Below are 25,347 nucleotides of genomic sequence, written 5' to 3'. Positions count from 1 at the left end.
CCAATTTCTAAAATTCTCTGAATGAACTTGGAAGCATGAGTAACATTTACTAGTGACAGGTGAAGACCTTGGGAGGCTGAGGCATGGGGATGAAGTCAGGCATTCAAAGCTAGTTTAGACAACCCAGCAAGACCCTGTCCCTGGCCTCCTGAAAAAAATAAGGTCTACAGTTACATTTTTGAGGGAACGAAGGTCTTTTTTTGCTTCTATTTTTTTTAATCAAAGTTTACTCACATAGGATGCCAAAGTTAAAAAAAAAAATCACAAATTCACAAAACACATATTACATGTGCTCTTAAGAAGATTCTTGCACTTGCCAGGCACGGTGGTGCACGCCTGTAATTCCAGCAGTCGGGAGTTTGAGACAGGAGGATTGTTGTGAGTTCAAGCCCACCATGAACTGCATAGCGAGACTCTGTCTCAAAAAGACCAAAAAAAAAAAAAAAAAAAAAAGATTCTTGTACTTACCAATGATGTCTGATCCTCAAATGGTCTTGTAATATTTTTCCTAAGAATATTAACAAGAGATGATGCCAAGGTTAATAATCTTGCTAAGTAAATCCAATTAATACTTGTGTAAGTCAAAAATAATATTATACTTGGATGACTGGGGAAAAAACTGGAAAAGCTGGGCATGACAGCTGGAAAGATAATCACCCAAATACTTTAATACCTGCTGTATGCAGGCCTGGTTCTAGAAGCCAAGGATACTGTAATGCTATGTCAAATAACAACGTGCTTGCTTTCAAGGAGACTATTTTTTTCTTCTTTTTTCGGGGGGTACATGGTCTCTTTGTAGTCCAGGCCAGGCTTGAACTCACTATGTAGCCCAGGCTAGCATTTGATCCTTCTGCCTCAGCCTGCCAAGTGCTGAGATTTCTATGTGCACCACCACATCGGTTCACAGAGCTTATATTCTATTCGAAAACCAATAAAATTAAATAGCAATAGGGCATGGTGGTGCACACTTTAATCCAGCTCTCAGGAGGCTGAGGCAGGAGGACTGCCATAGGTTTAAGGTCACCCCGTACGGCATAGTGAGTTCAAGATTACCGGAACAAATAGCAAGGCCCTCTCGCAAAAAATAAATAAATAAATAACAGTAGTGACTAAAACAAAATACGTTATTATGTCAGTGTGAAGAGACCTGATTAAAAGTTAGCCACTACAAAGTTCTAAGGTTAAGATTATTCTCAGAGGGAACAGAATGAACAAAGAAAACCTCTTCCAAGAAACAGAAGCAAATGTCACTGGAGGTGAGTGAGCAAAAAAGTAATGGTGGGATATGTGATCTAGATGCAGACAAGTCTCAGATTATACAGGCTTTACTGGTCAAGGTAAGAAATGCAGGTTACTATTAGAAGAGTAATGGGGAACATAGGAGTTCAGACCAGACAGTGATGTGATCGGATCTCAATTTTTTTTCTTTTTTTTTGTGTGTGGTATTGGGGATTGAACTCAGGGCCTGCGCACACTAGGCAAGCATTCTACCACTGAGCTACAGCCCCAGCCCTAAGTTTTCTTTTAGCAGATTGCTCTGTCTGCTATGTGAGAATGGACTATACTGCAACCAGGTAGAAAAATGTTAGCAGCACACTAATGATAGCAGTGGATATGTCTCATGGGAATACAAAGTCCACACTGAATTCACACTAAAAAATATACAAGTGATAGCCCTTCCTTCAGAACTCTCACTAGGCTATGTAGAAGAAATGAGGGAAACAGAAAACCACCATTAGAGCACCACAGTAATCACTACTATACACACACACACACACAATGCAATGGATGCTAAAATCAACCAGCAGAAGTTTCAGGAACAAAGGATACAGGCTCCGTTATCTGTTGGCTCCAAAACATCTGGCCAGGAAATTGCATCTGAACTGAACATGCACCACTTCTTGCCTGTCAGTATTTCCTGAACAACACAGCGTAACAGCCATGCGCACAGCATCTAGACTGCATTAGGCTGTATAGGTGACTTAGATTTAAAGTATATAGGAGCTACAGGCCACCATGGTTCATGGCTTTAATTTTGATGAAAGCAAGTGGGAGGCGGAGGCAGCAGGACCGTAAGTTGAGGCTAGTCTGGACAGTGACAGTGATATGATCAGATCACTGCATAGTGAGACCCTGTGTCAAAAAATAAACAAAATAAAATAAAGTATATGGGAGGATACACACAGGTCAGTAGCATATACCACACCATTCTGTATATAAGGGACTGAGAATCTGGACTTTGATATCTAAGGAACCACAGACCCACCAGCAATAGAACTGAAAGATAACTGTATTTGCATGGTCTCTGTATAGTCTCAAAGTTCTTCCTTCCAAGTATTTATTAACTACAAAGGGACAAATACTGACTTTACAGTCTAGAAACCAAGCAGACACCACTTATCTGGGGGGGGGGGGTTTATTTTTTATTTTTTGAGGTAGGGTCTTGCTATCCAGTTCAAACTGGCCTTGAACTCAAGGCAATCCTCTTGCGCAGGGGCACAGGGACTGGGATTACAGCAGTGTGCCGTGTGCCACCAGGCCTGGAAAGAAGACACCACTTTGACCAACATAACACCACCAGCATAAAGCACAGTAATCATCATACGGATCCCCTAGTATTTCTGTGATGTTCTTAACAAAAATACATAACTTCAACCTATTCATAAGAAAATTTACAACAAACCCAGACAGATGGACAGTGCACAATATACCTGATCAGTTTTCATCAAATGTGTCAAGGATATAGAAAACAAAGAAAGACCGAGGAACTGTCACAAATTAGAGTTACGGAGACATGATAACTCAACACATGGAGCTAGGTATGGTGGCACAAGCCTGTAACCCAACAGGCAAATCAGTGACTTTGTAGATTCCATCTCAAAATAATAAAGGACTGGGCAGGAGATAGAGCTCAGCAGCACAGCGCCTGTCTGGCAAACTCAAGGTCCTGAGTTCAATTCCTGGTACCAAAAATAGTAATAAAAAAGGACTGGGACTGTAGCTTAGTATGAAGGCCTTGAGCTTAACTCCTAGTACTGCAATGAAGAGAAGGAGAGCAGGAAGTGGGGAAGGAAAGGGCGAAGGACAAGGAGAAGGAAGGGGGAGACCCAGTGTGGGAGAGGTGGGGAGAGGAGGGAAGAAATGCAATGGAGGATAGTGGAAGAGAAAAAAAATAGTGGAAAAGCTGCTGCCAACCAAGTGTCTGAGGCCAGCCTGGACTACACAACTGAGTTAAAAGCCAGCCTGGGCTACATGGCGAGACCCATGCTCAAAAAACCAAACCAAAGCAAACAGAACAACATCAGGGGAAGCTAGGTGAAGGGCATATATACAGGAAGTCTATTATTCTTGCAATTTTCTATAAATCTGTAATTGTTTCAAAACATGTACATTATAACTAATTTTTCTTCTAACCAGGCGTGGTGGCGCATGCCTGTAATCTCAGCATCTGGGAGGCTGAAGCAAGAGGATCGTTGTGAGTTCAAGACCAGCCTGGGCTACAAAGTGAGCTCAAGACCAGCCTGAACTACATAGCAAGACCCTGTCTCAAAAAGACAAAAAGAAAAAAAAAAACAAACAAACTAATTTTTCTTCTAAATCTTCCATAGAACAGTTGTAACTTTTATAGTGGAATAAAATAATTTATTTTAATAAGTTTTAAAAAATTATGACTTACTTTTTATAGAGAACTCCATATGGTTTTTTCAGTGCATACTGTAAAACATAATTTATAACTTTCAAACAAAACATTCTGAAAAGCAGAGATAAAAATAAAGCATTGTAACATTCATGCTGCGAAACCACTCTGGCCCAAACCCTGTTCTGTTATCTCCTGCTTGGCTCACTTTGATCACTCAGAATAACATGTAACTTATGCTTAATATTTAACTTAGACTAGACTGCATTAGTTTAAGGTTTTTGTGCTCTTTCAATAGTCTATCCAACTTAAATGATTCCTTCCATTTGTAAAACTCTATGCAGTTTATTCTCTCCATGCAAAATGGGAGTAGAAAGAAAGGCAAAAGGCAAACCAAAACAAAAATAAACAAAACCTATCAGAGCCACAGAACTGAAATAATGGAAGGTAACAACTCAGAACAGTCACAGGGATGACAATGAGAATACTATTTGGAGTTTAAACACAGGCTTTTGAAAATTTTTTGTTATCCTCTAGTCTTTTAAGATCTACTTCCTTCCACTTATCCACAAATAATCTATTACCTTCATGGCCAGGGAACAGCACAAAGGGAATGGCAAAGACGTAACGCACTGTCCTGTGTTGGAGAAGCAGGTCAACAAGGGAAGAAAGGCGAAATGACCATGTAATATCAGAGCCAGTAAATAAAGGAAACTGATCTGTGACATCACCTTTTTGGCTAAAACTTCTGATGGTGATTCTTAGCCAAACACTCCCCGTCTCAAGGTAATGAACACTTCTTTTTCCTGACAGTTCAGGGTCACCATTCTGAATAGTAACCACTATAATCTGTAATCCTGGTAAACACCGCACTATTCTCAGAGCTTACTTAAAAAGTAAAGGGTCGCTGTGCTGAAAGGATGTGGGAAGGAAAGGGACATTGTCCAGGAAATGCAGTGCCACTGAGACAACCGTTTCAAAAAACAATGGAAAAAAAAAAAAAAAAAAAAGACACATATATTAGGCATTAAGACACCTGAAATGACTATGTTTAATAAGCATGAGAAAGCTGGCACACGCCTGTAATCCCAACACTCGGGAAGCTGAAGCAGGAGGATTGCCATGAGTTCGAGGCCAGCCTGGGCTACATAAGCAAGTTCTCAAGGCCTACTTGAACTGCATGAGACTCTGCCTCAAAAAAAAAAAAAAAACATAAGGAGTTTAATCCAGTTTTAAAACACATTCTAGGCTGGGTAAGCTGGCACACACCTGTAATCCCAGCCCTTACAAGGCTGAGACAGGAGGATCATCATCAGTTCAAGGCTAGCCTAGACTATACAGTGAAATTCTGTCTCAAAAAAAAGCAAACCAAATCAAAAAAATAACATATTCAGTTACTTAGTTGACTTAATAAAATCTATGAGCTTTATTTAAGGCCTAAATATTAAAAACTACCTATGAGATATCTACCATGCTGATTAAACACTTACTGAGCACCTGTGTCCAGACCTGGGCTAAGACACCACACCATGGAGGCAGAAAAAAATCTACCTTCCCTACTTAAACTAGATGTCCCAAAGCGAACATCATCACCTTTCCCTCCAAAGTGCACCCCCTGACATTCCCTAACTGTCACGACTGCCCACGGGCACACAAGCCAGAAATCTGGGATGCGCCGTGCTTATTAACACCCACAGCCTCTGCCCTCAGCACTGATCAACTCGCACTTCTTTACCACCACCAAACTCCCATGCTGTCTGCCAGGCTGACAGCAACAACTTTCTTATTTTCCAAAACCTGCAAGCGGCAGCTAGTGCCCTGGCAAGGCAAACAGCCTCTGACTTTGGCTCTTGTCTAAAGCTAGCAGATGTTAAGAATAACTTACCTGCGTGCTTCTCCAGCACCCCAACCTGGCATGCTGGAAATTTCTAACATGACTTTAATACCACTGAAACATAATATGCATACGTACCACGTCTTTCAGGACTTGGGTCACTGTTGCATTTGCATTTCCCCCTTTAATCAGCATGGCATTTTTAATATTTTCACTAAGTTTCGGTTCTCTCTTCTCAAGGAATCTTTTGGCCCTTTTCGTTTTGGGCTTTCTGTTCAGAAAAGCACAATTCATAACAACTTAAACATATTTCTCATAAAAAATAAACACATTCCTCATATTATAAAATCAAGACTTGAACAATGAACAAATTCTTTAAAAAAAAAACAATCAATATTCTACTCACATATTTATCAATTAGGATTCCACCATTAAAGAAATATCAGTAAAAGATGTTTTATTACTAGTGTTTTATTAGATTGATTTTTTTTAAAAAAGGTTTCATTTTGATCGTCTCGATATTCTTTTATTATTACTGTTTTCTAAATTTTTTTCAATTAAAAAATAAAGGACTTGGTCAGGCGTGATGGCGCACGCCTGTAATTGCAGCTTTTGGGAGGCTAAGGCAGGAGGATCCTTTCAAGTTGGAGACCAGCCTGGGTTACAAAATGAGCTCAAGGCCAGCCTGCATTACATAGCAAGACCCTGTCTCAAAAAGTCAAGAAAGAAAGAAAGAAAGAAAGAAAGACAGACAGACAGACTCAAATGAATGATTTTTTTTTTTTACTCCATTATTTTTCCTTCAAACTTAGATAAACGGATGCCTATACCCTAACACAAAGAACTGCACATCAATCTGTGGGCATTTCCTAAAGGTAGAGAGGCTGACTGTAACAATCTTTCTTCCAGGGTCAAGACTATAGTGACTGCCAGGAAACATACTGTCCCCTACTCTAACATCCTTGCTAAGAAAGTCTACATTACTACTCTCAAGGGCCAGGAATTTAGCTCAGCAGCACAGCACCTGCCTGGCAAGTGTGAGGTCCTGGTACCAAAAAAAAAAAGCAGCTTACTGCTCTCAACGGGGAATAATTATTGACATTATGGAGTAACTCTACATACTGAGGGTTAATCTTCACCACAACCCTATGATTACAGTTATTATCCTTGTTTACAAATGAAGCAACTAAGATGATAAAGAATTTGCCCAAGGTCACACAACTAGTACAGAGGCCAATCTGTAAAATATGAAGAAAAAATAAATTCATTATTCTGACTTTATGATGGGACAGGAGTGCCATGTTTTTATACATTTCTTTTCAGAGTGTGTCCTTTGCCTCCTCTATGAGTGTTTTGCTTTTCGAACACTTCTCTGCCACCTATTGAAAGACTCTTCTCTCAAAAAAATATGACCCTCTGCCAGGTGTAGTAATGCATGCCTGTAATCTCAGCACTCAGGAGGCTGAGACAGGAGGATTGCTCTGAGTTTGAGGCCCTGGGCTACAAAATGAGTTCAAGGCCCAGCCTGAACTACATAGTGAAATCCTGTCTCAAAAAAAGGAAAAAACAAAACAAAACAAAAAAAAAACTATGACCTTCCCTGTTGCAGTGCTATGGATACATCAAATTAAAAAAAAAAAAAAAAAACAAAAACAAAACAGGACAGGACAGAGGAGGCACAATGATACACGGCTATAATCCCAGCAATCCGGGAAGCTGAATCAGAGGATTCCAAATTCGAGACCAGCTTTGGGAATGAAATAAAACCCTGCCTCAAAAACAAAGGATCAATTTTGCATGCCTATATCTTATAATCTGAGCAACTACTTTGAAAATAACAATACGCAGGGCTGGGGATATAGCTCAGGGACATAAGCGCCTGCCTGGCAAGCACAAGGTCCTGAGTTTGATTCTCGGTACCAAAAAAAAAGGTAACAATATGCAGTATAATAACCATTGTTAATTTCCTATCATCTTGTTTTGAAATTGTATATGGTTTTTATTGGTTTTTTTTTCCCCCTCTTTAAAAAAAAAAAAAAAAAAAAAACAACAACTAAAAAGGACTGGAGATACAGCTCTGTACAAAGGCTCTGGATGTAATCCCCAGTGGAGGGAGTAGGGGTGTTACAGGATGAACAATATATACTTGTATATACACTTTAGTTTCTTATAGAGAAGTTTTGAAAATCTTTCGTGCATTTTGGATTTTGGTTTTGTTGGGCACTTTTTTGAGGGGGGAGTTGAACTCGTGATTGAATCCAGGCTTCCCTAGAGCTTTTTAGTTTTTATTTTGAGACAGGGTCTTGCTAAGACATTATGGCTCCAACTTGGAATCCTCCTGTTCAGCCTCCCAAAGTGCTGGGGTGACAGGCATATGCCACCTTGCTCAGCTCTCATGCAGAATTAAAAATTCTCCCTCAGGCTGGGTGTGGTGGTGCACGCCTGTAATCCCAGCACTTGAGAGGCTGAGGTAGGAGGATCCTTGCGAGTTTGAGACCAGCCTGGGCTACAAAGTGAGCTCAAGGCCAGCCTGAACTGCATAGTGACACCCTGTCTCAAAAAAGACAAAAAAAAGGGCTGGGGATTTAGCTCAGCAGCACAGCGCCTGCCCGGCAAGCGCAAGGTCATGAGTTCGATCCCCAGTACCGGAAAAAAAAACAAAACAACAAACAAACAAAATTCTCCCTTGGATAAAAATGTTACATACTTATTATGTCACTTACTGGCTAACAAAGAAATATGAGAAACAGGCAGCCAGGCATGGCGGCATAAACTTGTAATCCCAGTTACTCTGGAGGCTCAGGGGGGAGGACCCCTAGTTGGAGGCCATCTGGGCCATTAAACTAGACCTTATCTGGAAATTTTAAAAAATCCCAAAGGCTGGTATGTGGCTCAGTGCTCCCTGGGTTAAATTCCCAGCAACAGTACAGCTGAGCAAGTGCAAGTGCAATAATTCATTGTATTAAATGCCCTCTGTTCCAAAGCAAAAAAAAAAAAAAAAAAAAAAAAAAGGAAAAGGTGGGGGAAGAAATGAGTACTGTGTCTTTAGGGCAGTAAAGGGCTGTACTATCTACGTTATGTGTTTTGTTACTTTTCACTAGCCAGCAACAAACGTAAGTAGTTTTCCTGTTCTCCTGGCTGTTTGTCCCTCTATCAGAATGCACACTACTCCTACTCATCATTACAGTCTCAACACCTAGGTACAGGAGGTGTCCAAACCCAACGAAACGCGTTTAGATGACACATTAGCCTAGGTACAATCACAAGAGAGGCCACAGCAAACAGCAGGAATACTTAGAAGCTCCAATAAATATTTTCTGAATGAATTTAAAACGAACATCACCAATGATAACTCGGGGAAATGCACTACGTTGGATGGAAAACAAAAACCTAACAAGCATTTTCTTCCTACTGTGACAAGGGCTTTACCTGTACCGCGAAACACATCTCCAGGGAACAGGTTATTATGATTGCTATTCTACAGAGAGAACTGAGACTCAGGAAGGTTTAATGAGGGCGGGCACTGTGGCTAACGCCTGTAATCCCAGCACTCAGGAGGCTGAGGAAGGAGAATTGCTACTTCAAGGCCAGCCTGTGCTACACAGTGAGTTCAAGGTCAGCCTGAAATACATAGACCCTGTCTCTTAAAAAAAAAAAAAAAAAAGACTGGCGATGTAGCTTAGTGCACACACTGGGTTCAACCCCAGTGCTAGGAAAAAAAACCAAAAACGGTGTAATGGCCCCAGGTCACAAGGCTTTGAATGGACCATCCACGACAGTCACCAAGCTCTCTCAGATCCCGAAGCCTTCTCTCTACCACCTCCCCCTCACTAGCCAGACATTTTCGCTAAAGTGTTTATACACACACGGATTGAACCCAGGGCCTCCGATAAGCTAGGTCGGTGCTCTACCACAGCCTCATCCCAGTCCCTGGACTCTTTTAATAATCCTTATTTGCAGTACATAATGATTACAGTCATCGTGGAGAGCTGGTACACAACACATCTTAATTCTTTTCACGTCCCCTTCCCTCCATGTCACCTTTCCATTTACAAAAGCTCTATGCCCCCGTTTCCTACTGTCTGTCACTACCTTTTCCCCATACATGTCTGGGGTTTTTGTTTGTTTTGTTTGAGTCAAGGTGTCTCTACGAAGTCCAGGTTGGCCTTGGACTCGCTATGTAGCCCACGCTGGTCTCCAATTCGGAGCGACCCTCCTGCCTCAGCGTCCCGAGGGCTGGGCGCGCACCACCACGCCGCACTCCAGACTTTTCTTAATGGATAAGAAAAAGGCGGCCAAGGCTTCAGTCCCCGCTCCCAGGCTGCTACACTGCGGGCTTCCCGGCTCCCCAACTCCGCAGGCGTCACGAGCTAAAATCTGAATCAGATGGCCCTCACCTGCCACGTCAAAGAGCGTCAAGGAAAGCGGAAACCAAGAAGGCAGGGGGCAGAGACACTATCATTCCTATCACAGAAGACCGTCTCCTCAAGGGGATCCAGCGCACTTACACAACTCTGTCCAAGGCGTCCATCGCTTCCACAACCTCAGTCCAGCCAATACACGTGCCCCGCGCCGGTGCGCGAGATAAGTGCGTGCCCAGGAACAGCCGGAACCGGAAACAGCGTGACGTAACTTCCTGGGACGGCCTAGTCGCCAGGTGCTGGCGGCCATTTTGAGTGGGACGGCGCTCTGTTTCCCCGGTTACGGGTTTACGTCGTGACTCTGCCGGAAATTAAAGTGCGGTGTTGCAGTTTAGCTTCCCCTTTCGGGGCCCATGTACAGGTTTGCGAATATGTCTGAAGTCAGGTATCAGGGACCAGGTGTTCTTCAGGGAATCCCCCAGAATGCTAGGAAGGTTGAAAGGACGGCAGGTGTTCTTGTAGCTACTAAACTTACTCAGGTGCAAAGGGCGTCATTGAATGATGAGATCAAATGAGGTGTTTATTACTACAATTCCTTAGCATATAAAAAAACCTGAAAATAATACTGCTCATCGTGATTATTTTCTATTTTTTAGTTGCCATATAATTCTGATGTCATAATTCCATTGGTTTTGGTACACTGTATCCGCAAAGAAGTAGAACTATCACCACTGTCTCATTTCAGAATATTTTGCGTTGTTCGCGATTTCCCCTTCCACCAACTCTGGGCAACCATTAATCTACTTATATTCCATAGATTTGCCTATACTGAACATTTATATTGTTAATAGACTGATACAAGTTGTGGCCTTATGCTGACTTCTTTCATGTAACTTGTGTTTAAGGTTTATGCATGTTGTAGCACGGATCAGTGCTTCATTGTGGGTTTTTGTTTGTGTTTGTTTGTTCCTGGTAGTGGTTTTGTTTTTGTTTGCCTTGAACTCCTGGCGGCCCTCCTGCCTCAGCATCCTCACTGCTGTGATTACAGGCTTGTACCACCATGCCCAGCATTATTATATTAAATTTTGAAACCAAGAAGTGTGAATCTTCCAACTTTGTTCTTTTTCTTTCTTTTTTTTTTTTTTGTTTGGTTTTGTATTTTTGAGACAGGGTCTCACTATGCAGTTCTGGCTGGCCATGAGCTCACTTTGTAGCCCAGGCTGGCCTCAAACTCGAAATGATCCTCCTGCCTCAGCCTCCTGGGTGCTAGGATTACAGGCTTGGGCCACCACACCCAGCTCTTATTCTTTTTCTGGATTAAATTTCTATATCGATTGTAAGATTAACTTCAGCAACAGAGGCAGCTGGGGTTTTGATAGGGATTGAATCCATAGATCAACATGGGAAATACTGGCATCTTAATATTCAATCTTCCAGTCTTCAACATGGAAGACCTACTTATTTAGGCCTTCTGTTTCTTTCAGTAATGTTAAGTTTGTTACCAAGTTTTGCTTTGTTGTTTGGATTTTATTTTTTCAGGGAAGGAAGGATCAAACCCAGGCCCATGCCTGGCTAACCCTCTAACACTGAGCTGCAGCTACAGCCTTTTTAATTTTTTTGTTTTTGTTTCTTGAGATAAGGTTTCCATATGTAGTCAAACTGGCCTTGAACTGTATAGCTCAGGTCGGCCTCGAGCTCTGGTGATCCTCCTGCCTCAGCCTCCCATGTGCTGGGATTACATGTATGTGCCACCACACCCAGCTTCATTTTATTTTTTTCTCAGCCTTTTTTTTTTTTAAATATTCACTGAATTGCCAGACTGACCTCAAATTTGTAGTCCTCTTGCCTCAGCCTCCCAAGTAGCTAGGACTGCAGGTGTGCGTCACCGCACTGTCCTATTTTATTTAATTTGATGGTATTGTAAATTGAGGTGTTTATTCTTAATTTCATTTTTGGTTTGCTCATTGCTAATACACAGAAATATACCTCAGGTTTACAGAGTGATCTTATACCCTGCAACCTTGCTGAGTTCACTGAGTCTTTTAGCATTTTTGGATTTCCTCAAGTTGTTGTGATTTTTTTTTTTTTTTTTTTGATACAGGTCTCCCTATGTAGTGCAGGCTGGCCTTGAACTCTAAGCAATCCTGCCTCAGGCTCCCAAGTGCTGGGACTACAGGAATGTACCCCCACAGCCAGCTTCTGATTTTTTGAGACAAGTTCTCACTGTATAGCCCAGGCTGGTCTCATACTCCTGATCCTCCTGTCTCAGCCTCCTGAGTACTGACATTATAGGTATGTGCCATCATACCTGCCAAGATTCCCTGTAATTTTTTACAGAGAAATCATATCATCTGCAAATGGAGATAATTTTACATTTTCCTTTACAATTTTGGTGGCTTTCTCTGTCTTGCCTAACTTCCTTGTACAATGTTAAATACAAGTAGTGAGCACAAAGCCAGGCATGGTGGCACAAGCCTGTAGTCCCAGCCACTTGAGAGGCTGAGGAAGGAGGATAACAAGCCAGCCTGGGAAGCTTAATGAGATCCTGTTTTATTTTACTTTATTTTCTTTTTGAGACATGGTCTCGCTATGCAATTCAGGTTGGCCTGGAGCTCACTTTGTAGCCCAAGCTGGTCTCGAACTCACAATGATCCTCCTGCTTCAGCCTCCCAAGTGCTGGGATTACAGGCATGCGCCACCACGCCTGGCGAGACTGTTTTAAAATAAAGTAACAGAAAGGAGTGGGTGATGTTGCTCAGTGGTAGATGATTGCCTAGCATTCTCAACAGCCTGAGTTCAGTCACCATTCCGGGAAGAAAAGTGCTAAGAGCAGATATTCTTCTGCTGTTCGTGATCAATGGAGAAAAAAATCATCCTGTCTCTCCTCATTAAGCAGGCTGTGCAATTCTCATGATGCCTTTTATCAGGGTGAGTTAGTGCCATTGACCTCAGATTGAGGTTGTACAGCTTTTCAGCTTGTAGCTCGAGAGTTTTAATAATGTTGGTTTTTGTCATGTTTTATCTGCATCTATTGAAATGATCCTGTAGTCTTTTACTCCTATGAATATGTGGTGTTACACTGATTGATTTTCACATCACCAAACCTTGCATTCCTGGAGTAAGTCCTACTTGGTCATGGTATATGCTTATTTTATATATATGTATGTTTGATTTGGGGTTCTCATTTTTTGCAATACTAGTGATTGAATCCAGGACCTTGGCTCCAAGCTACATCTGCAGCCCTTTTTTATTTCTTTTTATTTTGAGACAGAGTCTTGCTGACTTGCTGAATTGCCCAAGGGGGGCTCTAATTTGCAGTCCTCCTGCCTCAGTCTCCCAGAGTGCTGGGATCATAGGTGGGCACCAACATGCTCTGCTTGCCGAGGACTTTTGCATCTATATTCAAACGGGAGAATGGTGTGTAATCTTCTGTTCTGATCTTTGCCTGATGTTCTTAAGAGTCTTACAAGTCTGGTGGTCCCAACAAATCAGATCTGGTTACTTGGCCCAAAAAATCAAACAAAAAGTAATGGTGAAGGGCATGATCAGTGTAGCTATACTGGAAAGGCAGAGGCCAGTGTAAACCAGGAGACTGAAGTATGCACAGTTGAGCAGTCTCAGTCATGGTGGTCTGGTTGATCATTTTAGGACTGGTTAGAGAGGGCCTTGCCAGGTGTAGTAAGAAAATTACTGTTGAGCCTGGAGTGGTGGCACCTGCCTGTAACTCCATCTACTCAGGAGGCTGAGGCAGAAGGGTCATGCATTTGAGGCCATCCTGGGCAACCTAGTGAGACCCTCTCTCCAAAACAAAGTTGTAGTTAGAAGCCAGGCACAGTGGTACAAGTCTGTGGCCGCAGGGCCACCAGCTCCCATGATTTCTTATGCCATATAAGGTGGAAATCACACATGGGCCAGTATCAAGGCTGAAGTAAGTTTACTGTAGGAAAGAAGCATGGACACAGACAGTGGAGATTAACCGCTTTCTTTCTTTCTCCCTCCTAAAATCCCCAAATGCAGGAGCCTGCTCCTTTCCTACCAAGTGGCTACTTCACTTCCTGTTAGCTGTCTGCCTTAGTTACACTCCCAGACTCCCAAGGGTCACAATGCTTGGGTTCAATTCTGTCTGCAGTTTTTGCTCTTTGGCCTCAAGCATGTGCCTTAACCGGTTTTGAAGTCCTGTTATCTCCCCACCAGACCGGTGACCCAGGAGGCGAAGCAGATGATCACTTGAACCCAACCCTGGGCAACCTAATAAACCCCTTCTCAAGACAAAAAAAGATAGCGTATCAAAATCCTCCAAACCTATGAACACTACCTTACTGGGGGAAAAAAAGGTCTTTGTAGATGTAATTCAGGATCTTGAGGCTGGAAGGTAGCTCAGTGACAGAGCACTTACACATGGGTACAGGGCCTGGGTTCAACTCCCCAGTACCACACGCACACACAAAAGAAACAGTCTGTTACTGCAAGAGCTAGTCATTCATCATGGCAGCCCTGGGAAAGAAGTCATTTGTGTCATTCTAAAAATGTGGCCGGGCATGGTGGCACATGCCTGTAATCCCAGCATTTGGGAGGCTGAGGCAGGATGATCGTTGGGAGTTTGAGGCCAGCCTGGGCTACCAAGTGAGCTCAAGGCCATCCTGAACTGCATAGCAAGACCCTGTCTCAAAAAAAGACTAAATAAATAAATATATAAATAAATAAAAATGTGTCTTTTTCATCTAGGTTACCTAATTTATTGGCATATGATTGTTCATAGTAATCTTTTATAATCTTTTTTATTTCTGTAAGATAAATAGTGAAGTCCCTGCTTTCATTATGTTTTCTGTGTTTGGGAGTTGAACCCAGGGCCACAAGCATGCTGGACAAGTGCTCTACCACTGAGTTAAACCCCTAAAAAAACTTACTTTTTGAGATAAGGTCTTGCTATGTAGCCCAGGCTGGCTTTGAACTCACTGTGATCCTCCTGCCTCAGCCTCCTGAGTGCTGGGATTACAGGCATGCACCACCACGCCCAGCCCTCTTTTCATTCTTTTTTCTCCCTTCTTTCTTGATTTAACTGTTTGTCTTTCCTCTGGTCAGCCTAAGGAAAGGTTTGTCAGTTTTGTGATCTTTGCTATCAATTTTTGTTTTGGTTGATTTTTTCTATTGCTTTTCTAGTCTGTATCTCATTAATTTCTACTTTCACCTTTATTTTTTTCTTCCTTATGCTGCTTTAGGGGAAGATTCACTTGGTTACCACCACATGTCATTAAAATGGCCCATTTTAAACCAAACACAAGACGCACAAACAAGAAAATGTGGCAGGGTTCTCGAAGGCCAGGGACTGAGACCAGTTCTGGGTTGGTTACTTTTTCTGAGGAGGGATTAAAAGCAGGGATTAACCTGAGCTGGGACATCATACAGTGCACTGGGGACCACAGATCCACAATGGATAATTCTGCATACTTCCCCAAGGAACAGAGGCATGGGGTTATCGGCATCACCCTTTGGAGATTTCCCATTATCTTTAGGGGCGGGCCATCCTCTCCACCCACCAAGCCTAAAACTAGGACCACTGGGATGAAAAGCCTCCAGGGCAAGATCCTTCTTAGCATAAGATCACTTTGGCCCTCTTGAGCCATCCGATAATCCCCTCCTCAATCAGTAAGTGCTTTGGTTCTGGCTCTCTCTTGACCTTTGGTCCTCCTGAACAACTGGTCATCCCGGGTCCCCACTACTGCCATTTTGCGTCTTGCTCTTTCTTGCCATCCACTGTAACACCTGGCAGGAGACTGGAGGCTCACTGCAGGGGTTCCCAATAAAAGTGAGAGTGACTTAGCAGTTGGTTGTCTTCAGTATCAAAAATTCAAGCCCAGCCTACGCCATTTAACAACCTAGTAAAACCTCTCAAAGTAGGAGGGCTGAGGATGTACCTTAGTGCAAAGGCCATAGGTTCAACTCCTGGTATCAAAAGTAAAATAATTAAAGGAGCCTACCCATTTTCCTTATGCCTTAGAGTTGAAGCATCATTCAACGCTTCTATGTTCACGGCGGGAACATATAAGAAAACCATGTTTACTGACAAGGGAAGCTGGAACACTGATAACCTGAATAAATTCTCGGATTTTGCACAAAGGGGAAAGAGATATTGGCTCAGGCAATTAGCAGTCTATTCAGCTCCATCACTGTGAGATGTGTTCTAATGTCCTAGTGTGGCAATGAGTGCATGAAACTGCCGTTTTCTGTAGTCAGAAACCAATACTGGCAACTTCATACAGCTCAGCCTATAATGAAATATCAAAGTCTATTAATAATTTAAAGATAGGGGCTGGGATTGTAGCTCAGTGCTGGAACATGTGCTTAGTACACACAAGGCCCTACTTTTTAATCTGTGGAGGCTGAGGCAGGAGGACTGCAAGTTGGAGTCCAGGCTGGGCAATTTAGTGACTTGGCAAGACCCTGTCTCCAAATAAAAAATGAGCCAGCCTGGTGATGCATACCTGTAATCCCAGCACTCAGGAGGCTGAGGCAGGAGGATCACCAAGAGTTCGAAGCCAGCCTGGGTAAAAAGCGAGCTCAGGGCCAGTCTGAACTATGTAGAAAGACCCTGTCTCAAACAAACAAATAAAAAAAATGAAAAAAAGAGCTCAGGATAAGTGAGAAAGCCCTAGGTTTAATCCTTAATACAAAAAAATTTTTTGCTGGGCGTGGTGGTGCACACCCATAATGCCAGCACTCAGGAGGCTAAGGCAGGAGGATCTTTGCAAGTTTGAGACCAGCCTGGGCTACAAAGTAAGCTCAAGGCCAGCCTCAACTGCGTAGCGAGTCTCTGTCTTAAAATTTTAAGTAGAGCAGACCTAGGTTTTTGCCATAATCATTATAGTTAAATTCCAATAATCTTTCTCAAGTGGAAAAGGAGTGACATTAAAGCTGGAATATTGGGAGTTATACCTTTAAGCACCTCAAAATTTGTTTCTGTTCCTAAATTAAGAACTTCCTATATTGGACTGGAAAATGGCCCTAAAGATTATGTCCACACGTGAAGTTACAGGGCAAAGGGGACTCACAGTCACAGATCTTAAAGGAGATTGTCCAGATAGGTGCAGTGCAAGCAATGGGCCTTTAAAGGCAGACACGGACGCCCAAGCCTGTGGCACATGCTTGTAATCAGCTGCTCAGGAGGCTGAAGGAGGAGGGCCACAAGTCTGAGATCACCCTAGACAACTTAGTGAAGCCCTGACTTAAGAAAAAACGGGGCTGCAGACGTAGCACAGTAGGAGGTTCTGAGTTCAAACCCCAGTACCACCAAAAAAAAAAAAAAAGAGAAAGGTGAGTCAAAGAGAAGTAACAGCAGAGCTTGAAAATGGAAGAGGGACTCAATCACCATTAGCAGCTTTGAAGAAAAGGGGCCACAGGCCAAGGAATGCAGGCAGCTTCTAGATGCTGGAAATGGCCCTCATCAGACAAATAGCAAGGAAATGGGACATTCAGTCTTCAGCAGCAAAACATTTGCCAACCACCCAATGAGCAAGCAAATGGATTCATCCATCCCTACCCCACTGCCAGGCCCCAGAAAAGAACACAGTGCTGCCAATGCTTAGATTTTCACCTGGCTGAGACTGTGTCTGACTTATGACCCACGAAACTGTAAGACAATACATTTGGCCTCCATGCTACTAAACTGGGGGTTAACAGGAAATAATAGCAATGGAAAAACCTCACACTCACCGTACTCAAAGGTTCAGTTTAAGCAGGGCATGGTGGCGCATCCTGTAATCCCAGCACTCGGGGGCTGTGACAGGAGGATCGCCATGAGTTCGGGACCAGTCTGGGCTACAAAGTGAGCACAAGGCCAGCCTGGACTGCACAGTGAGACCTTGTCTCAGAAAGACAAAAAAAAAAACTTGTGCTAAAAGGTTCAGTGTACAGTATTCATCAGACAGGGGAGTCCAAAGTCACGTGAGCTTTATTGTTTTGTGACACTGGGAGCAAACTCAGGTGCCCTACCCCTGAGCTGCGTCCCCGCCCCACGCCCCTTTTGGAGACAGCATCTCACTAAGTTGCCCAAGTAATCTTGAAGTCCCGCTTCAGCCCTCCAAGCAGCTGGGATTACAGGTGTGGGCCACCATTCCTGTGTACGTGTCCTCAGGAAGTTCAGGCAGGACCATTATGAAGTCAAGGCCAGCCTGCACAACACAGCAAGTTCAAGCCCAGCACGGACTACAGAGTGAGACCTGGAATGAAAAAAACAAACAAAAAATTTAGCTCACATGAGGTCCTGAACGATTCCGGTGTGTTACACTGTGCCATAAATGGAAATGTATGTACGGCCAGCAAAAACAGCGAAGCAGTGGAGAGCTATGCAGCCAATCATTTTACGTGGAAATGCTTTTTGATGAGTCCATGACTAGCTGTTATGAGGAACATTTCATCTAGGGGTGATTTTTAAGGCAGCGAACCAAGTTTCCGTAAGAACAGAACCTTCCATCTCAGAAGAAGGGACGCTGACAGGAGGACCAGAAGCCGCTGTTTCCAGTGCGTTCTCCTGCTCACAGGTGAGGCTTGAACCGCCTTTCACTTTAGTCTCTCGCTCTTCCACCTTCAGACGTTTTTTTGAGGCTGGAGCTACAACTTCATCTTCATTTTCATGTAGAAAGCTACAAATCATGTTGGGTCTGTAGGAGAAATCATTATCTTTCATCTGCAGCCATTCTACTCCTCCTAATTTGGGCAGGACAAGAGACAAACCGAGAAAGTAACGTGAAAAAAATTGAAATGTACCGTAAGCTTTCACCCTGTGAACATATATCGAAGTAAAACTGCAACTGTAAGTCCTGATGGGAAATCACCTATGTCACTTCCATCTCCCATGGAGACCTAGGGAGGCTGCAGCCTCACAGTCACCCCAGCTTGTCACTTCAATTGCCGCTCTTCACCCTTTTCCCAGAGTTAAATTCTCAACTCTCGGGCTGGGCATACAGCTCAGGAGCACAGCACCTGCCTGACAAGCACAAGGTCCTGAGTCCCATTCCCGGTACCAAAAAAAAAAATCTCAACTCTGAGAAATAATTTGAGTTCTCACTGCCACCTCGTTCCTTAAGGAAAACTTTGTCACTTTCCTATGCGTTTGTCTTTATCTATTCAGTTTTCATCATGCCGTGATGACACTTCTGTTCCCTTCCAAGTTAGGACTCTCAACGTTATCTTTTTCATTTTGGTGGGGAGAAGGGTTCTGGGGGTTGAACCCAGGGCCTCACACCTGCTAAGCACATTTTCCAATCATTTTCAGCTGGAACATCCAATTGTGAGGTAAAGCAGCTCTCAGCTGGGTGTGGCGGTGCAACACCTGTAATCTCAGCACTCAGGAGGCTGAGGCAGGCGGATTGCCATGAGCTGGAGGCCAGCCTGGGCTACATAGTAAGTTCAAGATCAGACTGAAGAGTGAGACCCTGTCTCAAAAAACAAAAACAAGACTTATTTCTTGTTCCTTTCCACACCGACAGGCAAATCCCTAACCTCTTAATACCCCATAATCAAGGCTTTCTCCAGTAATGCCACTCTTCCTCTTATCCTTATTACCTTTTAGCCAAGTACTTTCAATGGGCAAGAAGCTTAGGTTCACTGTAACAGGCACCCGCTGAACTGCACTGTGTGTCTCTAAAATGCCCCGCCGACCTTCCCACCCCACCCACTCCTGTCTGCTCCCATCTCCTACAATAACCGGCTCCTCCAGGGCGGAAGCTTCCTTGCACAGCCCTCCTCCTCGTACTCCCATACAGTCTCACAGATCCACGAGGCCTCTCCCCTCGGGTCTGGCTCTGCCTGCCGAGTCCCCTGCCCTCTCTTCCTGCAGTAGCATCTTCCCCAGTCATCCAGGTACAGAGACTCGGCGCAGTACCACATCTGTTACTCAGCACAGTCCTGGGCGCAACAGGGTGGTAAATAGAACTGGAGGCTGAGTCACATCTGATGTCTGTCTCAATGTTATTTAACACATTTCCCTCCTTTCTCCTTATTTCTGGTGCTGGGGATTGAACCCAGGACTTGGTGTATGATAAGCATGTGTTCTACCACTGAGCTACCTCCCCAGTAAAAACGTGATTCAGAGCACAAGCTCCGAGAAAGTGTGGGCTACACCTCCTGTCTCTCTCATCATGCCTGCAGTACACGGCCAAGGGCAGCCGGCCTCCAGCCGTCCCGAGATCTCTGCCTTCCTGCACGATGCCCCTTTGCAGCTCCTCCCGCACAGAACAAGTTACTGCAGAAATGACAGAGCGCGAATTCTAAGGTGGTTCATAAAAGACCTGGAGACTTCTACCTTGTTCTCATGGGCTTCGAGATCTGAGAGAAGTGAGCTGCCATGACAGAGGACCTTTGCACAGTCTGTGGGGAGGGCCACACAGCAAGGACCCAAAGCCTCCTGCCAAAAGCGGTAACAGCCTCACCAGCCATGTGACTGAGTCACCTAAAATTGGAGCTTTTGGCACTAGTCCAGCCCTACAATGACTGCAGTTTAAACAACATTCTGACTGCAGCCTCGTAAGAAGACCCTGAGCCTAAATCCCTGATTCACAGGAACTATGGAAGATTCTGGTTCCTTTTTTTTTTTTGTCTTTTTGAGACAGGGTCTCACTATGCAATTCAGGCTGGCCTTGAGCTCACTTTGCAGCCCAGGTTGATACCAAACTCACAATGATTCTCCCGTCTCAGCCTCCCAGAGTGCTGGGATTACAGGCGTGCACCACCACCCCCACAGTTCAAAATTCTGGTTTCTTTGCTGTTATAACAGAATAAACAACACTGTGAGGAAATCCCACAATTCCTTTCATCAGAGTATCTAAATGATAGCTAAGCTTATGACACGTATTTAGCTTTCAAGTTCATTCCAGAACCTAGGACCTCCCCGTTTCTGTTATTTTTATGACATGCCTTTAAGAAAGGAATAGTTTTAGAGGCAGGCACAGTGGTGCATATCTGTAATTTCAGTTTACTCTGGAGGCTGAGGCAGAAGGATGACAAGTCCAATGCCAGCATGGGTAATTTGGCAAGACCCTAACTCAGAAGTCAAAAAACAGAGGGCTGGGTTTGCAGCTCAGGAGTAAAGTGCTTGCCTAGCATTTTAGCACCACGCACACAAGAGAGACAACTTGGGGGTATTATCCAAAGAACAAAAGTGAGTGCGGCATAGTGGTGCACACCTGTAATCCCAGTACTAGGGAAGCTGAGGCAGGCGGATTGTTGCAAGTTCAAGACAAGCCTGGGCTACAAAGTGAGCTCAAGGCCAGCCTGAACTACACAGCGAGACCCTATCTCAAAAAGACTAAAAAAAAAAGAAGAGAACAAAAGTGTTTTGTGCATATTTGATACAATAATTTCTGAAGATAAATGTACCTTCAAAATAGTCTTAAAAATATATATATTTATTCTTTACCTAAACTATAGTAGGTCTACTAAACTGAGCAGTCTTGTTTACTATAGTTTCAAATATTATTCTTTTTGTTGTTGTTTTGAAACAGGGTCTCACTATGCAATTCAGGCTGGCCTCAAACTTGTAGCAGTCCTCCTGTCTCAGCCTCCCAAGTTCTGGGATTACAAGCGTGCACCACCAGGCCCAGCCTCAAGTATTTTTGTGAGCAATGAATGTTTAAACCATCATACGAGTATCTGTTCAGCTCCACAGCAGTGTGCCTGCTGTGAGGCAAGATACACGGAACTAAGTCTTTAGACTGTGCTGGGGGCAGCTGGAGAGAACTAAACGGGTGCTGAGGATTACAGTTGAGACGAACAATTATGTTCTGAAAATTCTCGCCACATACAAAGTCAGCTGCTTCCACCTGTAAATTTCTTGGAGAAGGCTGCTATAGCTACCAAAAATTTCTAGGTGATTCCCTGAGCTTACGCGTGGGAATTCAGAAATGCTAGCATCATCCACTCCATTTCCAAGTTAAGGTTTTAATGAAGGATCAAGAACAAGACAGATGCTGCTAAATCCCCTAGGGCTTGGAAATCTTGTCTCACTTCTTAGCAAACTCTCCACTGTTGTTTCCAGTGCAGAGCAGACAGACGTTTATTGTATGCCTCAGCCAGAGCAGAGTGAGCGGAATTTTTAATCTGTGCTTGGTTCCTCCCTTGCAGCATGCTCAAGTTTCATGTCTTTAGTTTGTGATGCTGGGGATCAAACCCAGGGCCTCATGGATACTGGGCATGTGCTCTACCACTGAGCTGTACCCCCTACCCAAATGAATGTCTAAAACCTTTTAGGTTTTGTTGTCATAGCTCAAAAAGAGGCTAATTCCATTGCCAGAAAGTTTTACTTATTTATTTTGCAGAGTCAGGGGTGAACCCAGGGCCTCATGCATGCTACCAAGTGCTCAGTTTGAAACTAAAACATATTAACACATAGTTCTTGCTACAAACCACAAGGAATACCCTGAAGGCAAGGAGTCACTGTCAAAACCAAAACGACATCACCACTGGGCGTGGTGGTACATGTCTATAATCCCAGCACTCGGGAGGCTGAGGCAGGAGGATTGCTGCAAGTTTGAGGCCAGCCTGGGCTACAAAGTGAGTTCAAGGCCAGCCTCAATGCATAACGAGACTTTGCCTCAAGAGGAGAAAAAATTTTAAAAAATAAAAAAATGACACCACCTGTGTGGAGAGGCAGGGGAACTGACCTGTGCTTTCGTCTCCCTCCTTCTTCTCGGTCAGCAGTGTTCTGGTCATGCTGAGTTTCTTCGTGGTGTGGCACTTATATCTCAGCACTGTCTTACTGCTGCCTTCTGTATCCACTGGAACAGAAAACAACTCAATTACTATACGGCAGGATGCCGTCAAATAAAATAATGATGTGAACTCCAACAATTCCAGTTCAAGGAGCGAAGCTAAACTACGTATCACCTGAGTACAGAGCTCCAAAGTGCAAATCATCCCTCCTGCTCCAATCACAGAGAAATGACAGATGAAACACACTTCACAGCACGACTGGACACAAACAAAAACAACGAGCATCTCCAGCCACAGAACAAAGCTATGAGTGACAGTCAATGCACAGGCCTAACAGGCGCAACTCTTCAAGTGTGAAAGAGACATCAGAGATGTGTCCTTCCAGAGCCGGGCATGGAGGCGCTCGCCTGTAATCCAAGCACTTGGGAGGCTGAGGCAGGAAGGTCACTATGAGTTTTAGGCCAGCCTAGGCTACATAGTGAGTTCAAGGCCAGCCTGAACTACATAACGAGACCTGTCTCAAAAAAAAAAAAAAAAAAAAAGAAACAGAAATGTGTCCTTCAGGGTGTATTGCCTAATGCTACCTCACAGAATGAAAGACCCAACCAGGCACAGTGCCACATGCCTGCAAACCCCAGTACTCTAGGAGGCTGAGGCAGGAAGATCCTAAGTTCAAGCCCAGAATGAAGAACTCAGCAACTTAATGAGACCTTGCCTCAGAATAAAAAGAGCTGCACATATAGTTGTGTGAAGGCCACGGGTTCACTCTGCACTACTGCGGGGGAAGAAAGGACCCAAGTCAGACTTTGAGCTTCAAGCCTGAGGGAGACTAGAGTAGGAACACCTCCAGTCATAAAAGGCGGCTGGGATAAACTCCAGCCCATTTGCTGCCTGGAACTGCAGCGTTAGGAAACTGGGCCTAGATAAGAGGGAGGGGCCCTGAGCACTTCCACACTCCGCTCTGTGAGTGTAAACTGAGTAGCTTAGCATGTCTGAAAACCACATGAATTGGTGTTCAGCCAAACTGGTCATTTCGCAGGGTTTTACCTGAAAACAGAGACAACATGTTTGTCAGTGCACTGGGACTGGGGCTTGAACCCAGGCCTCACACGTGCTAAGCCTTATCTTTACCACTGAGCCCCACCCAAGCCCCATCAGTGTCTCTCTCGTGTGGACACTGCAGTCCTTCTCACGTGCATACACAAGACGACAGAAGAGAGTATGTACACAGCTCCTCTGCGGTGAGGCGACAAGCACCACCGAAGCTGTGGGCCGCAGCTCAGTGCTGGAGTGCTCAGCAGGGGTGAGCGCTTGGGTCGGTCCCCAGCACACACACAAGAACATGGGCTCTGAAGCCAGGCAGCCTGAACGTAAGTCCCGGCTCTGCCACTTGCTGCGTGAGCTTGGGCGTGTTACTTACCCATCTGAGATTCAGTTTCCTCAACTATAAAATGAAAATCACACCAGCATCTAGCTTATCAGGTTGTGGTGAGGATTAAAAGTTACACACATAGCACTTAGAACAATACAGAAGACATATCAGTAACAGTTATTAATAATTACTGGTGAATTTCACATGGGATAACACCGTGCTGCTCTCAAAGGTAGAGTTATAGCCGGGCATGGTGGTGCACGCTTGTAATCCCAGCGCTCAGGAGGCTGAGGCAGGAGGATCATTGTAAGTTCAAGGCCAGCCTGGGCTACAAAGTGAGCTCAAGGCCAGCCTGAACTGCATAGTGAGACCCTGTCTCAAAAAGACAAAAAAGAAAGTGTAGTTATCAGGCTGGGGGTGGTGGCACAGGCCTGTAATACCAGCACTTGGGAGGCTGAGGTAGGAGGATTGTCCCAAATTCCAGGTCAGCCAGGGGTACAAAGTGAGTTCAAGACCAGCCCGAATTGCACAGAGAGACCCTGTCTCAAAAAGACAAAAGAAAAAGGTGTAGTTATCAGTTTATACTCACAGTAGCAATAATCTGGAGGATAAATTGTGGCACAGTCACAAAATGGAACAGAAAACAATAGGAACAATATAGAAAAATATATATAGATATATAGCTATATCAACATACACCAGTTGAAAATGTATCTGAGTAAAAAAAGATACACAATGATATGTATAGCATGCTATCATTTGTATCAAGGTTTGTTTGTTTTTTGAGACAGGGCCCAGTTATGCAATTCAGGCTGGACTTGAGCTCTCTATGTAGCCCAGGCTGGCCCTGAACTCATGATGATCCCCCTACCTCAACCTCCTGAGTGATGGCATTACAGGCATGCACCACCACTCCCAGCTCCTACACCTAATTTTACATTACATATGGATATATCCACAAACAATAAATAGTACCACTGTATATATTTTCAAACTTGAGGCTGTGGGATGAGTCAATGCAGAGCAGCTTGTCCAGCACGAACAAGGCCCTGGGTTCAACCTCAGTCAGCAAAACAACAAAAAAAAAAACTCGAAGCCGAGTGTAGGAAAGATAAACAGAATAGGAAAATTAGGTTTAGGAAAGATAAACACCAAACTCAAGAGGTTGGTCACCTCTGAAGACAGGAAGGGAGTAAGTTTTTTGGGCCTTCTGGTTTTTTAAAAAAAAATATGTAAGTACATGTTTGCAGCACGTAATAACTACATAATGTGAGACCCTGCCTCAAAAAAAAAGGTGGGCTAGCATAACAATTACTTACCGTGTTCAACATCTTCTTCAAATATAACACAGGTTCCAAGAGTATCTGCAGAAAAGTTTAAAGGCAAATTGTTGAGAAACAGCAGAGCTCCCTTCTCTGAAAGGCACATCAAAGGCAAC

General features: G+C 43.9%; 2 protein-coding genes across 3 annotated transcripts in view; both read right to left on the bottom strand.

Annotated features, from left to right (window-relative positions):
• Rpf2 (ribosome production factor 2 homolog) overlaps positions 1-10,084 on the bottom strand; it is a 36,777-nt gene extending 26,693 nt beyond the window's left edge. The window contains exons 1-4 of one of the 2 annotated variants that reach the window (XM_005377895.2): positions 9,980-10,084; positions 5,610-5,742; positions 3,677-3,714; positions 469-508 (exon numbers count right to left, since the gene is read on the bottom strand). In XM_005377895.2, the coding sequence (XP_005377952.1) occupies positions 469-508; positions 3,677-3,714; positions 5,610-5,742; positions 9,980-10,002 (234 nt within the window). In that variant the 5' untranslated portion in view covers positions 10,003-10,084. Of the gene's footprint in view, positions 1-468; positions 509-3,676; positions 3,752-5,609; positions 5,743-9,979 lie in introns of those variants that run through there. The other variant, XM_005377896.2, reaches the window with a different exon arrangement.
• A 7,678-nt stretch (positions 10,085-17,762) lies between these two features.
• Gtf3c6 (general transcription factor IIIC, polypeptide 6, alpha 35kDa) overlaps positions 17,763-25,347 on the bottom strand; it is a gene marked incomplete at its 5' end in the record, with an annotated part of 9,677 nt that continues 2,092 nt past the window's right edge. The window contains 4 exon segments of the mRNA XM_013510831.1: positions 17,763-18,048; positions 18,296-18,535; positions 22,489-22,602; positions 25,229-25,273. Of these exon segments, the coding sequence (XP_013366285.1) occupies positions 18,035-18,048; positions 18,296-18,535; positions 22,489-22,602; positions 25,229-25,273 (413 nt within the window).

Source organism: Chinchilla lanigera, unplaced genomic scaffold (genome assembly GCF_000276665.1).
Source record: "Chinchilla lanigera isolate Chin_1 unplaced genomic scaffold, ChiLan1.0 scaffold00010, whole genome shotgun sequence".
Lineage (NCBI taxonomy): Eukaryota > Metazoa > Chordata > Mammalia > Rodentia > Chinchillidae > Chinchilla > Chinchilla lanigera.
Note: the sequence above shows the minus strand (reverse complement) of the source record. Positions and strands in the feature narration are given on the sequence as shown.